At 33.1% G+C, this 19528-nt stretch overlaps 2 protein-coding genes across 3 annotated transcripts in view; one reads left to right on the forward strand and one right to left on the reverse strand.

Annotated features, from left to right (window-relative positions):
• The first annotated feature begins 1230 nt into the window (after window positions 1-1230).
• The window catches only part of Syn (synapsin), a 60727-nt gene continuing 42429 nt past the window's right edge, over window positions 1231-19528 (forward strand). The window contains exons 1-9 of the mRNA XM_090107236.1: window positions 1231-1314; window positions 5580-5675; window positions 6250-6376; window positions 7733-7852; window positions 8155-8388; window positions 9588-9748; window positions 10187-10272; window positions 11149-11275; window positions 12092-12196. Of these exons, the coding sequence (XP_089963362.1) occupies window positions 7765-7852; window positions 8155-8388; window positions 9588-9748; window positions 10187-10272; window positions 11149-11275; window positions 12092-12196 (801 nt within the window). The 5' untranslated portion in view covers window positions 1231-1314; window positions 5580-5675; window positions 6250-6376; window positions 7733-7764. The remainder of the gene's footprint in view (window positions 1315-5579; window positions 5676-6249; window positions 6377-7732; window positions 7853-8154; window positions 8389-9587; window positions 9749-10186; window positions 10273-11148; window positions 11276-12091; window positions 12197-19528) is intronic.
• The window catches only part of Timp (Tissue inhibitor of metalloproteases), a 32593-nt gene continuing 26008 nt past the window's right edge, over window positions 12944-19528 (reverse strand). For both annotated transcript variants that reach the window (XM_090107003.1, XM_090107004.1), the window contains exons 2-7: window positions 16581-16707; window positions 15796-15878; window positions 15565-15673; window positions 15061-15182; window positions 13669-13787; window positions 12944-13010 (exon numbers count right to left, since the gene is read on the reverse strand). In XM_090107003.1, the coding sequence (XP_089963129.1) occupies window positions 12947-13010; window positions 13669-13787; window positions 15061-15182; window positions 15565-15673; window positions 15796-15878; window positions 16581-16692 (609 nt within the window). In that variant the 5' untranslated portion in view covers window positions 16693-16707 and the 3' untranslated portion in view covers window positions 12944-12946. The remainder of the gene's footprint in view (window positions 13011-13668; window positions 13788-15060; window positions 15183-15564; window positions 15674-15795; window positions 15879-16580; window positions 16708-19528) is intronic.

The raw sequence follows: 19528 nt of genomic DNA on the forward strand, positions 1-19528 counted from the left end.
TTTTTTGCTAAATTTTTCCTGAAAATCCATGTTTTCTTCTCTAGCTTCGCGCAGCCGGCATATACTGCTTCTCTAATATGAGCATTTTGTCTATGAAAACATAATCTTAAACGATAGCTCACGTGCTGGTGGCAAAGTTGGGCAGGTTGCTTGTTTTGGGTGTACACATAGAGTTTTAAAAATTCAACTATTTGAAAAAAAAATGCGTCTGGATTTTTTAAATTATTTTTTACGTACTCAGCGTATGCAAAACTATAACCTCCTTTGAGCTTAGTATACCAACAGTGGGACACCCTGTATACAAAGCAATTATTCTTAAATATCCTTTGCGAGTAGAGCCAATGAGTCAGATCGTTAGCAAACAAAGCTATTAGGACTAAGATAAACGGCTTGATTTTCTGTTGTTAGTATTATAATTATTAATTATTTACTACCCTACGTGCTATGAAATAATCATATTGTTTTTATAATTGCTTTGAAACATTTTGTTAAAAACGTATTCAACATTTTCGAAAGTTCGTGATTTTTTTTTGGGTTTGTCTATTAATCTTAAACTACAATATAACCTACCCATACAATTTACAATAAATATAATTAATACTATGCCAGCATTCAAGTTTTTTTAAATTAAAAACTCAATATTATGAATATTTTAATGACTCTACATTGATGATGACGATGATTCTAGAAACCAAACTACATGCAAAAATAATATTTTGCCAGGGTACGTCCTTGCCATGATCATCTTCTACGTTGTTTTTTTTAGATTTCTAATATTTTATAAGGTTGTGCATCACATACACACACAAATAATAGTCCTAACTGAAACAGATTAAAAACTCAATTATTTTTTCTAATGCTACCTGCATAAGTGCATAGTTAATTTTACGTTAATAGTTCAGATAATATTTACCTAGTTCAAATGCGGTAGAACTTAGTTACGAATATAACATTCAAGAAAGCTAAATTAGCTGACCTGGCTAACAATGAGCGGCTAACGAATATAAAAGCTCGCACTTTACTTCTAATAAGCAATTTGCTACTTGGTCAGAGAAAATGAAAAGCCAAAAATGCGCCATCTAATTTAAGTCACGTACAACTATGTAATTTAGTTCGGCACGTGAGCGGTCAGGACAGATGGCGTGCCGGGAAATGTTCCCACCCAAAATCAATAAGCCCGGTGGCGTGCGCCGTCCCGCCGATTTTCACTTCAGTTCCACAAAAGGCACCCTCATTTACTTACTTCCCTACCCGTTAACGCGTAACCTGTGCTCGTACGCGAAACCCGTATCTTCGGATTTGTCTCATTCATCTGTAAGTATATTTGTCAATTTACTAACATAAAACCCTGCCTTTATCGATGTTGCCTTTTAAATACGAACAGCGAGGGTTGGAATTGATTAAAATTTTTGTGTCAGTAGACAGGAAACGAGTCTGTGTTTAAATGGGTATGTAGGGCGGAGGATGAAAATGAAATGGAGTACAAATGCTATAGTTTTGTAAAAGACTATTAAATTCTAAGAAATAAAATTAAAATGAAATGTGGACGTGCTTCGTAGTAATGTTGTTTTAATGAAGGCTTTTAATGAATGACAATTAAAATGCCATTGACCCATTTTTTGTATTTTTAATTAATGGACTATTGTATAATTATTATCGTTATGCATTTTAAGATTAAATAATGCTTTATGTTACTGATTTATGTTCAACTAAAGAAGAGAGATCTTAATAATTGTCGAGTCTCTTATTACTTACGTAAAACAGAAAATAATAATTCAATAATAGTACCTACTTCTGTTGCACATTGAAAATAAATTATTTGATTCAGTTGATTAAAATACAGAACTAACTAAATAAATAGATCCAATTTTTTTGAAACTATTAGATAATAATAATTAATATTGCAGCGTTCGTTAAAAATAATTTATTAAATCTGTGATTAACAGCTGCGATAAAAGAAAATGTTGTTTAATTAAATACTAACTAAAGCGAAATACGAAGAACTATAATATTTATTCAATCTTAGAGCGTTCATGCGGCCCTTATTTTTCTTTCCTCCGGATAATCATGAATAGCAAAATGTTACACGCGAATATTGCATTATAGTTATGACAGGATATAAGTTTTCTGAGCTTTTAGTATCATTAAAAATTCAATTCTTCATTATCGTGTAGGTAGAAGTTTTCATTTATAAATGGCAAAGAAATAAATAAAAAACGATATCGATAACGATATCTTTTACTTATTTGTATGAAAGTACTAACCAAACCAGCGTCATACAATAAAGCGTAAGATATGGGTCGTATATAAGTTTTATGGCATTTTTATATTCTCTTTATAGCGTATTAATATCGCAGGTTTTGTCCTGATTTCGTTGCCACAGAAGGCATTTGAATTTAAATAATTACATATTTACATCCAATACCGAGAGATTTTTAATACATATTTTTTGCTTGTCCGGATTTGATGTTATTTACTTAGTCAACAACAAGAAATTCGTGTTTATATTCACGACGCAATATTTCTATTCTACGTCGCAAATTTATTTAAATGAGTACAAATGCTGAATAATTTACACATTATACTAGAGAGCTGCACAATAGCACTAAATTTTCCGGGTAACAAACTAAATAGTTTTCCTAGAAATTGTATTAAATTCGGAAGCACTATTCCGTGGTTTGTGTGAGGAATATTAACGGTCTGGGAGGATCGATCCTACGGCTGTGTCGTCAAATTGGCACAGCTCCAGAGATACTTGGCGGTGTTTTCTGACGTCGCTTAGAACCCCTGAATATTTGATATCTGTGTCAAGTGAGCAACATATAATTTATTAAAGGTGTCACATGGTCTCTTTGAGAATTGCAATATTCAAAGTTGTATGCACCTAGGGACGTTTGTTTAATAGAACCCGCTTTCGATATAATAACTTTTTGTATCTTCATATACAAACTTCGTATACATATTTCTTCCGGTCTTTAATACACAATTATATTTTGAAAATTAACTTATTAACGTTCGCTTATAAATATATGCGAACCATAAAATAAACATTCCTACAAAGCCCCGTTTGTAAAAGTTTATGAAACCATAATTATAGAATATGAGAAGGACTTTTTCAACAATGGTATGTTAACTTTTGTAATAAAAAGATCCCTTTTAGATTTATCACTTCTGAAATTAAATTTTTGTCTCGGGACAACATAAATGACTACTTTGGGATTTTCGCAAACATTTATATATTTCTTAATACATAAACTGGTGAAACTAGGCGCAAATCATTGTTTTTCTTTCCTGTATTGTCATTATTTGTATCAAACGTTTAATTGGCTTTTTGTGTAGATGTATCATCATATGTGAAACTGCATAGTTATACAAATAGACAACGTTATGAATAAAAGGCAATTCCTTGATGTCATCATAAATGTAACCCAATCGAAAACTACTCACAATTTGTGTTTCTTTCAATGGAATGAACGTAAACGATTGAACATTGGAATTCAATGGAAAAACTGCCTTTCAGTTTGAGTTTCAACATTTCATTCATGCCGAAAACAGCTGCGGTGCTTTGTGGAATTTACAAAATGCAATTTGCAGAAAACGTTCACGTACCTATATTTTTTAACTCTTTCGGTGAAAACCAACATGTAGAGCGTGTGTATGTAAAATGTAGGAATTTCAAAAATCGTCAATCATACAAGTGGTGTCAAAAATGCAATATCAGGTATGTCTCTCATTAAACGCGACAAAATTTGTACACAAAGTTTCACTTTATCGTAGGTAAATGTGTTTTACTCAGGTGAGGACAGTCGATGGTCTGTAGGCTGTAAGTGACCTCGTGAATTGCGTAGGGCGGGACGAAATATGGCTGGCGGCTGACAGCAATTGGCGACATGCCAAAATACAACCTCGAATAACATCAAATATAGGCTTGAATTACAGCGTCTAGAGCTATGTGATATAGGGTTTCAATAACGTTCCATGGTGCGAACTGTGAAGTAATTATATTCTGTTTGTGCAATTTATTGATTTGTTTTTGATTTATACTTGCGCATTTTCATATATTGTGTAGTTTATAAATTAGGTGTTTGTATATTATGTAGACGGTTGTAGGAACCTACGCCTTTAAAATAATATAGTAGTTTTATAGAGTGTAGAGTGTATCGCAATAGATTGTCAAAATTTCTTTACTACTTATATCTCAAATTATACATCGACTCTCGTATTTATACCTTGTAATCTCGTAGGACGTAGTTCATTATTGTACAAGCTTCCGAAGAATATTTGATACTTATTAAGTTTTAAATAAATCGAAGCTATTGTATTTAAAATGGCGAGTTATATTGATTTTTCTCCTTCATTTTTTTTTCTTTTTCTTTTGTTATATCCATAAAAGATGTTAGGTGTTATAGTATGTCAAAATGTATCCTATCATGTTGCATAGGGCTATCATTTTAACTTCCGATAATACGATTAGCATTAACAATTGTTCACTGCGTCTATTTTTAACGATACCATACAAGTTACATCGATAAATCTTCAATTTTATAAGTAACGATGTTAATAAAGGTACATAAGCATCAATAATTATGATTAAAACAGACAATACCTAATTATGAAGAGCGATATAGGATTGTGATAAAATATAAATGTACATTATTTATGTTATCCGAGATATCATTAAAATATTTGTTTTATAAACTGTATTTCACAAGTATGTCAATCGTTTGTTTTATTAACTTTACATATATTTAATTTTTATTGCTAACTTATATTTTCATACGTTATTTGTCATTTTAACTGAGAGATAAGCTACATAGAATAGAAAAAGGGCTGTATTATAGACTATATACTTATTATAGAGCGTATTGCGTTTAATTTTGGTGAAATGATTGACATTTAAATTTAGGCCAATAAAGGTGTAAGTCAGCTCACGAAAAAAAGGTTTATCCTTAATAATATTATTTCGGAGCCAACCCTTACCTGCCCTCATTTTGTGAAACCTTTATTATGGTAAAGGGTCATTTTATTTTTATTTAAAACTTCCTGTTACATTATGACGCAGTTCCTATCAAAAATAAAATGTAGTTGGCCCTACGTAAAAGTCAACTTTGTATTTAAGTAAAGTGTAGTAGAAGGAGAATCAATACACATAACAAAACAAAATTGAGAACTATATAATGTAGTAACTACTAAAGATCTTCACCCTAGATTTCATAAGAGTTAACCTCGATCGAGCTCGAGCTTCGAGAAGACGATAATCTATATATACAAAACTATCAACGCACAGCCCAAACCACTGGACGTATCGGGCTGAAATTTGGCATGCAGGTAGATTTTAGGACTTAGGCATCCGCTAAGAAAGGATTTCCCGAAATTCTTGCGGGAACGGGGAAAAACGGGGATGCACGAACAAAGTCGTGGGCGGAAGCTAGTAAGTAATATTAATGTTATTTTTTACCAGTTGATAGTCTTTACTCTATAATATTAAACAAAAACGAAAAATGCGATGATTTCCGCTCCAATCATCTAATCCGCGGTAATATAATATTTTCGATCTAAGACCAGCAAAACTTCCACAGGAACCCTTACCCCCTTCTACAAGTTCCTGTGTAGCTCAACGTCGCATACCGTCGACAAACCGACTTGCAAACAAACTTGCGAGTGAATTTTCCAAGGTAAGATTTCTAATTCCGATTGATGACAGAGCAAGATAATAGATAACTAACTGTACAGACTATTTATTATATATTATGAAGTATTTCAATTATTTTTAATGCTTACAGAAAACATTAGAGCTAATTTTATAATACAAAGATTATGATTTCAATTAAATTAAAACACCGTTTCTCAAATAATTTAGAGGCTCTATTATACCCAAATGGTATAATAGAGCCTTATTATTATTCTGAATTATTAATTACGACGCTTGTTTGTAAACAACACTTCACGGAAAACTATACGCTTATTTTACTTACATGAATAATTTTGCTGATTGGTTTTAGTCAATCATGAGTTTCGCGATAACCAATCATGCTTAAATTAATTTTAAATCTACATATTTTAAGCTTCAATATTTATGTATAGAGACTTAGCTATAGTAATAATAGGTTTCATACCCAATGTTTTTCGGATTATTAATACTAATATTTCAGTGAATTGATTTTAATTCATTTCTAACATGTCGGACATGTGCCTAGTGCCTACAACAGTGGGTATGTACAACGTTTATCCTCGTAATTGTTTGTCCAGGGGCGGTCAAAATAGATCGGTCGGGGTGTCCTGGCATTTGTGGCCCGCAGGCCGCGACCACATCAACCCTGTCTTTCTCAAGCTTCCGAAATTCCTTCACCTCCAATGTCAATTACTTGAAACGAAGGTATGCTATCTCGAAGTTGTGTTGTTCATGTGTGTGCTTTCATTTATGAAAACTAAAATAAACATAGTCAAGAAATAGTTTTTTATTATCGTGTTACATAAATGTTGTGGGAAACAAAAGAGCTATGGAACAAGAAAATCGAATTCTCAAAGCATGCTCCCTTAACCCTTTTATTATAGAAAGTAAATGAAAGAGACTTCCGAATACAATGTCAAGAATTAAATTTAATTTTATCTACGTATTTTGAAGTGCAACTGCAAATGAAAAACAGACAGGGTTAAATTAATGTTTGCGAGAACACGTAGAAAATATAAACGAGAGCACTCGACAAATGAGATGTGTTTTTTAACAAATACTTTAATGCATTTTTTAGTTTAAGAGTGTCAAGAAGTTTAACGAAGTTTTTCTTGAAAATAAATTTGAAAGGTGCAGATTTTATATCTAAGCTTTGAAATTCCGGCATCTTCGTTTTGCTAACATTGTATAAGAATTGCGTTATGGTTATAAAAATGGTTTACATTTTATTGTAATGTACGTGTGATTTAGTCCACTCATACGTATAACTAATTTGCGCATTCCTAAATGCAGCTTGCTACTGATTTGCTCTACGGATCAAAACCTTTACCCCAAGCAAAAGCTGAATCATATAGCTAATTCCGTGATTGCAAATTTAAAACTAGAATGTGTCTGGATATTCATTGTTATTAATCTTTGTAATTATGTTCGCTACGATGATACAGCTAAGCTTACCCTTGTATCTGACTTTATTGTCGTCTGTTTACCGTACATGACATTTCAACACCTATGTCTTAAAGCGAGGAGCTTTAAACAGTTAAGTCAGGTACAAGGATTATCCCTCTCACGATCCTTGCTGTTCACATACCGTGTAGCACTCATGAACATTTAAGCCACACTGATTGTCACCTGGGAAGAATCAAGGAGAATTCACGAACAATAAGTATACCAATTACCATCGTCATTGCATGGTGCTTCCTCCCTATCAATGTTGTGGATCTCCAAATTGCTTCAAATTTATTTCCTGAGCGCCAAGCAATTGTTTTGTAAAGTTTTAATTGTGGTGCAGATTATTGACTCACTTTAAGGTTCGTTTTATCATTCCATTAAAATTTTGTTAATTGAATTTCTATTGAATTAGCGTGTGAGTGTTATATCCGCACAAAAGCTTTTAGCAGTAGATGAACTCCTAGTAAATACACAAAGAGGAAGTATAAGATAAAATTAGTAAAGAAAGTGATAGGTAGGTGTTGGCATCAATGAGTGGCTACATAGTGTGTGTCGGTTTCCCTCCCGTGCGTGTCCCTTGTACGCACGTAGTTCAGCGGAGGCGTTGCGCAGATTTAGCTCCGGTGACCTTCAGTCGGAGTGCGATGAGGGCGAGGTGGACCCGTACACCGGCCGGCCGGCCACCACCAGCCAGCCCAAGCCGCAGCAACGGCCGGTCTCCCAGGGTAAGCAGTTTTAAATAAGACTCTTATATAATATACATATTACATTACGTAATAACTTAGAAAAATAAAACAACTGCCATACATTGGGGCGCGGCTTTGTATAATGTAAAAAATATGGTTTTAAAATGATTGATACTTTACTAGCTAATACAATATGTAGTACATAATATTTAGTTAATGTTTATATTTCATTTAACAAATCAATATTTATAATTTCAGTTTATTGATTTTACATTTTATGATAAACTTATCGACAAAATGGAAATGTTGGTTCATTTAATTTCAATACTATGCTATGCCATGGTATAGCGACAGGTGGTAGCCTCGGGAGTGGTGCGGCACCACCAACGCCGAGCGCAGCAAGCACTGCTAGCGTTGCAAGCGCTGCAAGCGCTGGCTCTGGCGGAGACCTGTCCCTGAACCTCCGTGGAGGGTCTCGAGGAACATCAGCTCCTTCCTCTCCAGCCAAGTCCAGGGAGTCTCTGCTACAGCGGGTACAGTCGCTGACTGGCGCTGCAAGGGATCAAGGCGCTAATTTGCTAGGTAAGTTAACGTTAAAATTGACAGAAACTTTCACAGCTTTTAACAATTAATGTTACAAAGAGTTCAAGCTTATTTAGTTGACTGAAATTAAAGATTTATTGACCTTATTGTAAACAACATCGTGGAAATCAATATCGTGTAGAGAAAACCATTTTAAAGCAAAATCACGTAACAAAGGAATAAAGAACATTCACCTATGTAGAGGTATAACGAAACAAATTTTCACCTGTCAGGATTCAGGTGTTTGTCTGTAGGTACATAACTAAAATTTGTCGCCTTAGTTACACGAGAACGATTAATCAATGTCGGATAAGAAATGTAATTCGCACAGAGCTGACGGAATCGCGTTTGCTGTGAAAAATTGGAGGTTTGGTTTCAAAACATTATTCATGAACTTACATTTTCATTATTTGAAAACAATGATTTATGCAGAAACTTTACTGCATAACACTGTATTCAAATAATGAAGTTTATCAAAATGTACCAATTTATGGTAAAGCTTTATAAAAAGCAAAATCCTTATCCCTAAAGGTAATGAAGGCAATTTCAGCAAAACGTACAAAAAGCTTTACGTGGTTTTTAAGCCATCAGACATTTGCCGGATCATTATGTTGTTCAGAAAGAAGATTACTGGGAGATTTTACCAAAATAAAAAGGTCGTCTTTTTCCATTGTCTCTACATATACTTTTATTTTGACCCGTTGATTTAAAGCGTAATCTTTTTACTTATCTCTAACAATTCTTTTAAGGTTAGCACTGTTGGGTGTTTTTTTCTGTTTTCTAATACATATATACATTATACATAGATATTTATTTTGATTTTAAATAAAGCTTTGAATTCAGTTAGAGTAAAAATACAAAGGATTCTAAATCTCGCCAAAATAAATGGCTAAATGATTTTATTCAGTGAGTTCTTTGAATCGTGAATTAATTTCCACGCAATGTTTTTTGGATAAATAGAATTCCTTTTACATGTAGATACTAGTAAGTGATGGAAGTACGATTTAAGTAAACGTTTATTAGTAAGTTTAGCGATCAATTTGGGAGACGTTATGAATTCCTGATAAGTAAACTGGTGGTAAAATTATTGTAATTATGAATTTCGGCGTAGTACCATATTTTATACTATGACCACAGACTAATAATAATATACTACGCTATGACGTAGTACTGTACTACAAAGATAAACATTTACATAGGGAGTGTAACATCAGTGGCCTCAGTGGGCCGCGGTTACAACCGCGACCGCTGCGTCACGCTCCTGGTTGTGGATGACCAGAACACTGATTGGTCTAAATACTTCCGAGGTCGACGTTTGCCAGGCGAATGGGATATCCGCGTGGAGCAAGCGGAATTCCGGGTTTGTACATTGTCATTTATCATCCCGTATTTCATTACCTTTATGTTTTGTTTCATGTGAAGAAGTAGCTTATTGATTAACATTTTAGATCGAGTTAGAAATACTTAATTTTGAATCATAAAGCAGGCTAATTTATTTGAAGAGAAAATCTAAGAATGAAACAATTTAATCCTCCGTAATACTTCAAAAGAAAGTCTTTGATGTTAAATAAGTTTACCTTCGAATAAAAAATGTAGGCAGTAAATATTTAATAGACCGAAAATAATTCATTTAAGTGAGAGAAACGTAGCGTAGGTAAATTAACTTAGTTTCCGTGACGACTTAGTCGCTTTGCTGAGCTAATTAAAAGAAGTTGAATTAATTTTCTTCAAGATATTCTAAGAGAAAAGTTTTCATTCTAAGAGGTAAGTTTTCAACTATGTGTTTGTTCTTGTGTAGGAAATATCTGTGACAGCCAACTCTGATGGCGCCAACGTGTCTATGGCTGTGTACCGCAGCGGAACTAAGGTTACGAGATGTTTTAAGTAAGTCTTCTCAATTGTTGTATCATTTTGTGTAATACCTTATAATTACAGTGCACTTGTGAGAGGATAGAGCAATTTATAATTGGATAATTTAATTTGCTTCTCTTACTTAGTGGATAATAAACAATTTTTCTAATTTGCCGGCTTGCGTATAAGTTTTATGTTCTAAGAAAAATGTTTCAATTAGGTACAATCAGTTTAGAATATCTATTACAATTGTTTAGTTTATATTCTTTGTCAACACTGGCAGACAATTAATTTAAAACATTTGGCAATAAAATCGTACTAGAGCCTAGAGGAGAGATTGGGGAAGAATATTATTAACTGCATTGTTATCTAGAGAGTTTTAGCTGACTCTTGCCAAAAGAAAAAAATACAAAAGACTGTTGTAACGTCTATATAATTATTGGAACATTCTAGAATGTATAATTTAACTCAAATTCAGCATTAATTTCTTATTCTCTCATTTATGGGTCCCCTTTTCCATTAACCCGTAATAACAGCCATATAAAAGTTTATCTCTATCCTTCATTTTTAAATGATCGTTAATAAAGATTTTATGCGATTTGGACACCATATTTACCGCATACCAAAATATATATTTTCGTATTTTTTTGTTTTTATATTTTTATAGTGTTTTTGACACTGAACTGTTCTGAAACGGCAAGTTATATTTTTTGTGTGCATTTTTTTGGTATACGGTTGTCAATTTTAAATTAAACTCAACATCTGATTATATATATGGGAATTTATATTTATGGTTTGGGAATCATCATTAGAATTACGATAGGCGTTGTTGCTTTTCCTATCCTATTACTACTTCTATCTCTGCTCGAAACTGACAAGAGCAGATGTAGATTTGCGTTTTTATTATAGACCGGACTTCGTGTTGGTGAGACAGAACGTTCGCGACGCTGGTGCCGACCACCGCCCCCTACTCCTGGGCCTCAAGTTCGGAGGTGTACCTTCTATCAACAGCCTTAACTCAATTTATCACTTCCAGGTAATTACTGCTCGTTCGATCGACACCAAAATAGGGTGCGGGGCCTTGTAACCTTGTGTTAAATAGAGTTTGTTGCCTTTGATAACTCATTGGACACTCGAACACGAACGATTTTTTAGGTTAAGTGCAAAACGTACAGTGTATTGGACGAAGGTTATTTTAGAGATGATTTTTCAACCGTCTCGATACTATTATCAGGATGATAAATGTTCCAACTGTCATGGATTAATAAATTGAAAAATCGGTAATACTCTCTCACCGACTTTCTATTAGATCGAAATACGTTATTTTTTTAACATTGATAACAGAAAATTTTCTTTTAAATATTAGACGGTGGATTGATCGATGGTAAAATTAGTAAACGTCTACTTAACCAATGATTTATTATATAGTTGACGACTCTAATGTCAAGGAAACAGTACTTTATAGCTACATTATGTTTTCGACTGTTTTTATACAAAATTACGTAGAAATATATCACTTTACAATTTACTTTAAATCTTTATGTAGTTGAAAATTTACTGTAAAATACGCTGAAGGTAATAAGCTGGTTTGATGCATTTTAAAAAGGAAATATGAGATTGAGTTGGCTATAAATCACCACGCTCCTCGGGGTATTATGAAATGTCAGCTTCGGGTTGCTTTATGCTAATAAATAGGAGCAGTTTGTAGCGGTCGATAGAGTAAAAGGCAAACGTTGTTACAAGTTTCAACTACATAACTCACTTAAATTATCTTTGTAGAGTCAAATAGTTTACAATCGAGTTATAAGTTGTATTGTTTGGTCAACTCTTGATGTAATTGAATTGGTTTTAGGATCGGCCATGGGTATTCGGTCATCTACTTCAATTGCAACGACGCTTGGGACGCGAGAACTTCCCTCTAATTGAACAAACTTATTATCATAACCACACTGATATGGTAAGTTTTTATTTATTATTTCTCTACTGTTTGATATTGCATTATTCAACAAGTGTCACTTAGATTCTTGCTAACAAGGCACATAATATGTCGCGCCTTGTATAATACGTGCGTTACTGTAGCGCTTAGACATCTACGAGCAATATTTTTCGTAGGCGTCCTACAGTTAAACATAAATAAAACAAACTTTATTAACTTAATCTTTTATTCTAATCTAATTATATCACTATTTTGTTAATTTACAATACTTTAACTTAACATAGTTATAACTTACAATAAATAATACAAAATAACGTTAAGCAATTTGTCTGTGAAGACTAAATAACAATTTAAGAATCTTCAAAGGAAATATTCCAAAGAATAACAATTGGTAATAGCGTTCAGTTAATTCGTGTCGTTTTGATATAAAACGTCGCTGCATCTAATAATTTATCACGATTTTTACGTCTACACATTCATAGCCACATGCATACTGTCTGCTTTCTCCGATTTTACAATAAAGAAAACCAAATCCAATACTAGCCTTCCGTCGAGCTTATTAAAGCTCTATATAATTAACGAAACAAACATGTTTTGTTTCACCTTAAAACATTATCATGTAAAACATTCTAACATGTCATCTCAGATTTGGCTTAAACATAACTTTGAATCTATAAATATTAGTAACAATCGAAGGTAACACCGGAATTTCAATCGAGTGGAGGCGAGATATACGGTAGTTATTAGTGCTATAGTTATTCGTTCGATTAATCAAGTCATAGTGCTGTTATTGTTGAACAGTTGTTTTTGAAGACATCTCGTGAGGGCAGGAGCTCTGGAAAACAAACAAAAATCCATAAGTCAAAATAATACACAATGAGAAGGGAGGGAGAGAGGGATTTAATAACACATAATTTATTCATGACTTCTCAAAGGTATAATTTTATTGCATTATATTTTGATGTTAAGATCAAATAATATAAATATCATCATAACTAATAAGCTAAACACACGTTAAGGTTAAAGAACTAATTTAAATAATCGGTTAGAAGCCATGATAAAATCAGTTTGCATTAGTCATTGTCAACACTCGAGCAAGCAAAAAGTGCGTAGGTACATCGTATTTGGTTTTTATGTACACTTTATATATTTAAAAATAACAAAATTCTCGATTTTATGCCTCCAATGATGTCATACTTTTGATGACATTAATTTAGAAGCTAATTTATTTAAAACATTTTATAATAAGTTCTAAATGGTAAAAATAATTAAAACAATAAGTGCTATTGCTATCCCAAAAATTATTTTTTTCTTCACCAACATCCTGCATAATACATGTTGTATTGATTACATTATGCATCTACAATAATTTTAAAAACATCGTAGAGGTTATCACTGTACATTTTCAATGTACCTATAAAAATAAAGCATAAACAAGCTTGTTTATCCTATTTCATAGTAAATTAATGTAAATAAATAACTAAATAAGTTACCTAGTCCACCTGCACCGCCTCTCTCGGTCATGAAGACAGATGCCGTGACGCTCGTAGCATTCGTCGTAGCCCGACACGCAAGTGTTTGGCGATTTTGTTGTTCGGCGGTTCACATGTACCTGAAATTATTTCATTTATATGATTATAATATTATAATAATTATATTGCATTGGATGTTCAAGGTTAATAATTTAATATCTTGATTGGTATAATCCATTAACATATTATAATTAAATCATAATATGTTATCATGCAAATAATATGTAGTTCATTATATGATTACATCTTCGTTGTGCAACTAATGTGATCATAGTAGTTCATGATTTTATACAAATGATACTTCTTCAAATAAAACAATTAGTAAAGAGTAATGTTTAGTTTGAAATCTATATTATTATCCGTAATATTATTTTAAATAAATAGCACGATTACCCAAGAGTTAAACTAAGTACTAAACATTAGAAGGCAACGTATTGTTATTTCCAAATGCTGTCATTTCTGGGTCAATTGTAAGCAGTTAAAGAAAATTAACTTAATAGTATTGTTCTTAAGCTGTTTTGCACACGAATCTTATACTACAGCGGGAAAATTCGTGACTCGTTTACTTGATACTCGTAATGTAATTGAAGGCAAAGCTAAACAAGTTTGCGGAATTAACACGAGAATCCAATAAGCCTGACGGCGTCATCGGTTCCAATTAAGTCATCGCTTTCATTTTACATGAAGGAAATGTTCACACAATCGCTTTCCATTTAATATTTCAATTTTAATCTTATCATACGAGGCAGATTAACCGCTTCGCTTAGGAACATGTATAAAGAGGAGTAATTACTCGAAATGTTTTCTTTATTTATGTTTTGTTTATTAACGCTCTGGGGAAGTGTGTTGAGTTTCCTTATTTCGCTATATTCGTGTTTTAAACGCATTATCATAAATGCTTGGTCTCATAAATAATTAATCAAAAGATAACATTGGATAATATCTGCTTGCCTTGAATATTAATATTAAACTTATATTGTTGTTTCATTGAAGAGCGAGCATGCGTCAGGTTCATTGAGTTACTTGGATGAAGTTTTGTTTTTCATTCCAAATTATTATTCATTTGCAACTTGCAACAATTTCAGTTTATTGTCTTTTTGATAATAATTATACATATCTACTATTACTATTACTTTGAGTGCTACTTCTAGCATTGTACTAAAAAAGCTACCAATGTAACTAATCGATCACTCCAACTTTATATAAACGATGAAACAAAATTGTTAAAGGCCAACAGAATTAAAATAATCGAACATGCTTCGTGTATACACACAATTTGTCGTGTATTTCGATAATTAAAAAGCTGCATGTCTCGTATATACGAGTACAATAATTAGTATGTCCGTCAATTACCTTGCACGTGCAGCCCTGTCGATAGAGGAGTCGGAATCCTTTCCTTTGCCGCGGCGTCACCTCCCGCCACTTGTTAATGTAGCCACACAGCTGCACGTGAGCCTGCAGGTGCATCACGCGACCTGTGACTCAACTTATTAGTATTTTGCTCAAGTTTACATTAGAATAATGATAAGAGCAATGAGCTATCATCAAACAATGTCTTGCCGTCGTATTACGTACGTTTAAGGTCAAATGAAGTCAAAAAGTTGCTAGCTGACGCTTCGACATAATGCGTTAATATTTAAGTTAGCTACTATTATGTATTCTGTGATTTAAGGGAAATTGGAAGTTGATTGTTATGTAATGGCGTTCAGCTCGTTATTTTTAGCCTTAACGTGAAGCTTTAGGTAAGCTTTTCGTTGTTATAAATTGATGTCTATGAAACTAGTTTAGATATGCGTTAGAAAATAATGTATGGAATTGATTTCAAGAATATAATATGTATTTACAAATTTACAATACCTGTTATAACATAGGTCTCTCTTGGCTGTAGGCTAACTCCGCATAAGGAATCCTGAGAGGGCGTTAGTATTCGACCTGATTTTAGAGCTAAAGCTGCCTTTGGGGTTGCCTGTAATTAAAATTATGAATTTGGTTTTGAGGCTGGCTTTTCATAATACAAACAAAAGTTAACAACAATGATATATTCTTTCATTGAAGACACTAAGAAAAATAATAAATTATATTGCTTACTTTAAAAACGTTTCGAATTTTCACTTTGTAAGCGTCGTAGAAATCTTTTCCTCTGAATAGTCTTTGTACTCGACCGACGATAACTGTAAGGAAATAGAATAAATTTGTAGTGCTCAGTACTTCAATTTGTAAGATTTTCTACATCTGCTTCGTTATACAATTTCAATTTACGAGGAAATAGATGTCCGAGTTGTACTATAATGAGACTCTTCTAGATAACAATGATAGAGTTCTACAAAGAAGAAATACCTTTCTACAAGATATATCTTGGAACACGAACGACAAAAGACGGGAAATTACTCTGCTAAATAAATAACAATTTTCAAGTATACGAAAGCAGACGTATTTCAGATGGAATATCTTAAATGTCGCCAGTGGCGTTTGTAATAAAATAAATATTGAGAATGTCGTGAGCCTTTAGTGTGATTGGGAAACAAGATCTGCCTGCAAGATAGAAGGGTGAAGGGTTAAAAGATTTGGGCATTCAGCTTCCGCACTTACTATGCGAAGCACGATAACATAATGTTAATACGCTATCAATCGACGCTAATCTTTTATCAGTATGGTATTTCACCGTACAAGCTTGACCCAAATTTTGTCGCAACTTAAATTAGGTAACTCACAAGACATAATGGATACTTTTAGATAAAATCTACTTTCATTATATCCTTGTGTTTAGTGCCCGAAAGATATCTGCATGATTATTGCTTGATTGATTTGATTTTGATTTTCAGGTCACATTTCGCATATCTAAAATAGACGATTGAATGAAAAGGTAAACTTACCGAAGTCACTGTTACAAAAATGTGTTTGTGGATGTTCTAGTGAGCAAGAGCAGGCGTCGGTGAGCCGCCAGGTCGCTGCCACCAGTGCTATCGTCACTAGTCTAGTCAGCATGCTCACTCTAATTATCTGAAAAGATATTATTTGTTAGCAAATATCTATGAGTTTATTTTATTGTAAATGTTTGTCTTTAGCGGTCACAGACAAGCGTTACAGTTCTTTAATCCTGTGATGTTAATTCGATTATTCTACAGCTATTTTTTGTTCCTAATCTCTAATTAGTAACGTTTCGTGAAAAGAACTAAGAACTTAGCATCTTTAAAGCGATCAAATGGAATTATATTTTATTGGGAATAAACCGTGCATGATAATTCAAAGTAATCAAAAATATTTAGCATCCAGCGACGCCCCTGAATTTGAAATTTATTCGATTAAGAATAAACACATTTTTCATTTTCCATATTCCATCAAATAATTAATACTTAAAAAAAATAACAATGAACGATACGAAATAAGAGATTCCTATGATATGGTTGTATAACTTTACAGTATGCCATAAATGTGAACGTTAAAATTGCTCGGACATAAAACCCAATTTATGCTAAGCCGAAATATATCATCCGAGTGGAATTAATCATCCATTTGCTACAGTTATTGTACTTATTAATCCTTTACGCATATGAAAAACACAAAGTATCGCATGTGATTTTTACAATGTAAATTTTATGGACGGGATAAATTTTTATAGATTTAACATTTACATAAAAACCTCCAGCAAAACCAATAAAATGTGACCCCATCCTTAAAGGTACTAAAGTATCATCGTCTACGACGTTTACGTATTGGTAAGGTGCTGACTGGATATTTTTGCAATTTTAATGTGAATTCTGCCACGTTATTACTCGCCATGACTTATCGCTGAATATTTTAGTTAGTCTATTTTAATATCGCTCCTTAATTCTAGGAAATAAAAAAGGTTAAAGGAGATTTGAGAATATCACAAATGAAACTAGAAACATGCAGGTAGATATAATTGTTCATGAAATTCTATAAATAGAGATGTGTAGTCCAAACCCCTTTAATAATTGACAATGGCTCTTTGTAATAAGGTAATGATTCACCAGGTTAGATTATTGAGTCCATAAATACATCTGCATAATGTATTAACAGCGCATTCATTTATGCCAAAAATACCTCATGTCAATAGGGTGATATCTGATCATCTGATTCCACATTGAATGGGTCTGGTTTTTAAAGCCACAAATTACAATGCAGGCTGCACTCTGCATGCCCCTAATCACTGTACCACATCGTGACATCCAAATACACAAATAAGAACAATTTGTAAGACTTAATGGCACCAATTTGGATCCTAATTCAATGATTTGAGTTTAATTTAGCGACCCTTAATTTTCGATTTTGCGAATTGGTAATGGGCATAGTTAACTCTGTTTGTTTATACAAATGTAAGTTTATTTTTAATTCATTTCAAAATTTTCTGCATAACTTGGAATATATTTTCACAATAATTGTGAAAATATATAATGTAATTATTACAATAAGCTGCACGACTTTAAATAAATGTTCATAATTAAATTAGTTGTAAACATATTTTCAAAATACGCAATTAACAAAAACAACAAATATAACTGAAAAGTGGTTAGTGAGAAACCACAAGGCGACACTTGCGACCCACTTTAGGTACCATATAGATGCACTGGCCTTGTTTTTTCTTACAAAGTACGGATGTTTCCACAGGTATATTGTCCCTTTATCCTCACAAAGGCTTCGCTGTCACAGCCCGACAGTTATTAAACTGCTTTGAGGCTTAACAAAAGTGATGGAAAAGAATTTTGTAAAGCGCAAATAGATGGTATCCCTTTGTGAGTGTTGACGTTGATCCGATTTGCTCGGTTTATCTCACGAACAACGCTATCTGCTATCTATAATTATTATTTAAACCAAGCACACGAATCGATGTTAAGCATGCGATAGAAATCAATTTTTTGTTGACTACGTGAGAATATTTAAACATTTTTTATGGTTTAATGTAATACAGTTGTTTAGATCTGTTTGACTGATAGGAGCTAAAGGAATTTAATTGATGGTATGGTTGACACAACATAGTATCACATACAGTTAAAACGGAACGATAACGATGATGCGATAAAATTAGTAAAACAACAAAGCTCCGCTATTTATAGTTCATTTATAAGCCGTGAATGGTATTGTGTGACTTTCACGTATACTGTTGGTAATGGCTTGTCATTTTCCAACACAACAAAGTTAGAGAACAATAAAGGAAGCATTAGGGTCGGAATGTGTAGGAGTAGATACTTGTCCTACTCGCTACCGGCAAACAACAGCGAAATGCAACACGCTAGTGATTTTACCGATGATGATGCAATACAACTTTGGACATTATTGGTATTGTGTGAAGTTTACAACAGTATTAATTTATATCGCTGGAGATACAACTCAATAATACTGAATACAGCATCTACCCAACTATAAAATTGTTCCTACAGAAACTCTATTCAATAGTCAAAAAAGTATAAAAAAACTTACGGACATTTTCAACAACAGAAGTCTGTTTGGGACATCTTGTCGGATCGTTTGTTTCGGATGAAATGAAGTTCAACCGCGGCTTCGATGTGGACGCAACGAAATAAAAAATTATAATGCGGAAATTTTATAGGTGCATTCTATTCTATGGCAAATTCTTAACGTCACGTCGCATCGCCGCAACAATGCCTCATTTGTCAGGGTTCATCGAGGAACATAAGGTTATTGATATCACGCTTGTTTCACGTTCCGATATTTCAAAATTTAAACTTATTTTAACCACTTACAAAGTTGTTGCAAGACAATGAATAATTTAATATGAACTGATTCGGAAACGATCATCTACTAAATAAAATGAATACCGCTTTACAAATATTATTACGAA

The sequence above is a fragment of the Colias eurytheme genome, chromosome 11 (assembly GCF_061535395.1).
Source record: "Colias eurytheme isolate Ceu_HAF_F1 chromosome 11, ilColEury1 Martin Lab GWU primary, whole genome shotgun sequence".
NCBI lineage: Eukaryota > Metazoa > Arthropoda > Insecta > Lepidoptera > Pieridae > Colias > Colias eurytheme.